Below are 2,856 nucleotides of genomic sequence, written 5' to 3'. Positions count from 1 at the left end.
GCCTCAGATGGACCAAGGTGGTGCCAGTAAAAGTCATCTCATCTCTACCTCTAGTCGCCACTTTAAATTGTTGACCTCCACACACGTATCTTTCACTGTTTAGAGCAGAATGTCAACACAATACGTACACCACATCACCTTTTTTCACTTAGATGTGTCTTCTGCATGTGCTCCCTGCCAGTGTACTGCACGAACCCGCCAGTCATCCCCAACGCTCGCCACGACGGCGTCGAGTCCAGGACGAGGTTTGAGGTGAACCACACCCTGAAGTACGCGTGCGAGGAAGGCTTCTCGACTGTTGGCTTTGACGTGGCGAAGTGCTTCTTGTACAACAACACGATGCAGTGGTTCGGCCCGGAGATTGTGTGTCAGCGTGAGTATGTGACGCAGCACCAGACCAGACACAGCGGTGTGTGTGCGTGTGTGTATGTTTGTGGGTGTGTTTCTCTCTCTCTCTCTCTCTCTCTCTCTCTCTCTCTCTCTCTCTCTCTCTCTCTCTCTCTCTCTCTCTCTCTCTCTCACGCAAATACACACACACACACACACACACACACACACACACACACACACACACACACACACACACACACACACACACACACACACACACACACACACACACACACACACACACACACACACACACGTGAAATCCCATATATATATATATATATATATATATATATATATATATATATATATATATATATATATATATATATATATATATATATATATATATATATAGTTGTGTGTGTGTATATGTTTATATACCCAAGGAACTCCTTTCGTCGCCAGAACCGTCCAGCCAAACGAACGCGATAATGTAGCGCACGTTTTGCCCGCGGGCTAAAATCCGGAAGCTATACCAGTATACGTATAGTGCTTCTCTTTTTCTCAGTGGCTTACTGGTGCAGCAGATAAGACATCCATTAGAGCAGGAGAAAATGCTTTTATGATAAACTAGTTTTTTGTACCTTAAATAATAATAATAATAATAATAATAATAATAATAATAATAATAATAATAATAATAATAATAATAATTATAATAGTAATACAAGTAGCAGTAGTTACTGTAGTAGTAATATCAGAGCCCTTCCCGTTGTGTATATGTTAGTTTGTGTTGGATGTGTCTTGGCAGCAGCCTTCCCAAACTCAGCGGGACGAGCAGCCTACCACTGTGTTCCCTACTGTCACATCTCCCGTAGCGTTACCCACCCATTACCGCCCCATCACCATCACTTGCCCACCATCATCGCCATTACCACTCGCTGCTCCCCACACCGCTGTCAGTCCTCACCTTTCACTGGCATCCCATCACTCTCCAGCACTCCAGAGATCTTCCCTTCACCACCCTCACCATTGCTGTCATTCATCATTATTCATCACTCCCCGCCACCGCCTATATTTTCCATGACAACCCATTACTTCTTAAAACCTCCTATCACTCCCCATCACTGTATGACCCCCTATCTCTATCTGCGTAGTGAAGAGATGGGTCTGTTACCAGTCATCATTATCATCATCATCATTCAAGCAACAGTAACGGAGTAATCTGTTCCTTACCCATCAACATCTCGCCTCTGTCTTCCTCTGTGGCAGCCAAGGAGTGCGGCGACCCCGGCGAGATCCTGAACGGCTTCAAGGAGGGGACCTGCTAACCACTACGACTGCCGCGTCACCTACCACTGCCGCCCGGGCTTCGAGATGGAGGGCCGCAACGTGTACCGATGCCACCAGGATGGGACCTGGAGCCCGCGGGGAGCTTCCTAACTGCAAACGTAAGGGTAAAACAGTAAGCTGGAATATATGTTGTACTATTAAGGGAAATATTGGCTGTCTTCGGGAGTGTGGTGCTTGAAGGCTAGTGAATATGAAAGCATTATATATGTTATGTTTGTCATTTAGGAAGATATGTAATCAATTTTAGTTATAGTGCTGCTGAGGGGAATATGATTTGTTTTTATTTGCTATTCTGCGTGTGGTGGTAGAGGAATGTAGCAAATATGAAGGAAAGCATGCAAACATCTATAGTAAGAGTTTTCCAGCTATACTGTTGATTACTGACTTAACTCACCGCCACAACACTACCCTGACTCTTCTCGTCTCTCCACCAAGCCATCAAGTGCGAGGTCCCGGTGAATCCTCCTCACGGCAAGGCAAGTTTTAGCTCGTTTTTCTACAACGCCGTGGTCACCTACACCTGCGACTACGGGTATATGATCGTGGGGCCAGAGACGCGGCGCTGCGGACCCAACAGGCAGTGGAGCGGCAGCACTCCCAAATGTAAAGGTGAGAAGGGGGACGGAAGGAAATGAGACCGTACTTGTGGCTCATATTAGGTGGTGAGGACAGACCTTCTCCTTGGGCTCGCAGTGTTGCCTCTGGGTGGTTGTGGCTGTGCGTGAGTGGCCGCTGTTTCTCCCTGTCCTCATCAATCTTCTCACCACGTGGTTCGGTTAATGACACTTCCCCGAAATCCATAAAAGTTGCACGCATATTTTTTCCTGCTTTTTATATAATAGACGTAGTATAAATTCAAGCACACAAAACTTTATGAGACTTCGAGGCTAGAGATACTAACCCATGAATTCAAGTTCCTAATTACGCAGTGCATTCTACTTTAACAGTTTAATTTTCCTCTTCGCTTCTGTCAGAGATCGATTGCGGGCCTCCTGGAGTGCTGCATAACGGGAGGCTGGAGGGAACATTCTCTTCCTATAATTACGGAACGGAAATCAGATTTTACTGCAACGAGAATATTGAAATACGAAGGTTACCACGACCGCCGCACCGTCTGCCAGAAGAACGGCACCTGGTCCAACCCGCTGCCCAAGTGTCTGGGTGAGTGTG

General features: G+C 46.3%; 1 protein-coding gene across 1 annotated transcript in view; it reads left to right on the top strand.

Moving 5' to 3' along the window:
* The first annotated feature begins 233 nt into the window (after positions 1-233).
* LOC135111369 (complement factor H-like) overlaps positions 234-2,856 on the top strand; it is a 21,700-nt gene continuing 19,077 nt past the window's right edge. Inside the window, 6 exon segments of the mRNA XM_064024607.1 lie at positions 234-373; positions 1,606-1,764; positions 1,766-1,784; positions 2,122-2,295; positions 2,661-2,764; positions 2,766-2,847. Coding sequence (XP_063880677.1) covers positions 1,711-1,764; positions 1,766-1,784; positions 2,122-2,295; positions 2,661-2,764; positions 2,766-2,847 — 433 coding nt within the window. The 5' untranslated portion in view covers positions 234-373; positions 1,606-1,710.

Source organism: Scylla paramamosain, chromosome 1 (assembly GCF_035594125.1).
Source record: "Scylla paramamosain isolate STU-SP2022 chromosome 1, ASM3559412v1, whole genome shotgun sequence".
Taxonomy (NCBI): domain Eukaryota; kingdom Metazoa; phylum Arthropoda; class Malacostraca; order Decapoda; family Portunidae; genus Scylla; species Scylla paramamosain.
The sequence above is the reverse complement of the archived record's forward strand: the minus strand, read 5'-3'. Positions and strand labels throughout refer to the sequence as shown.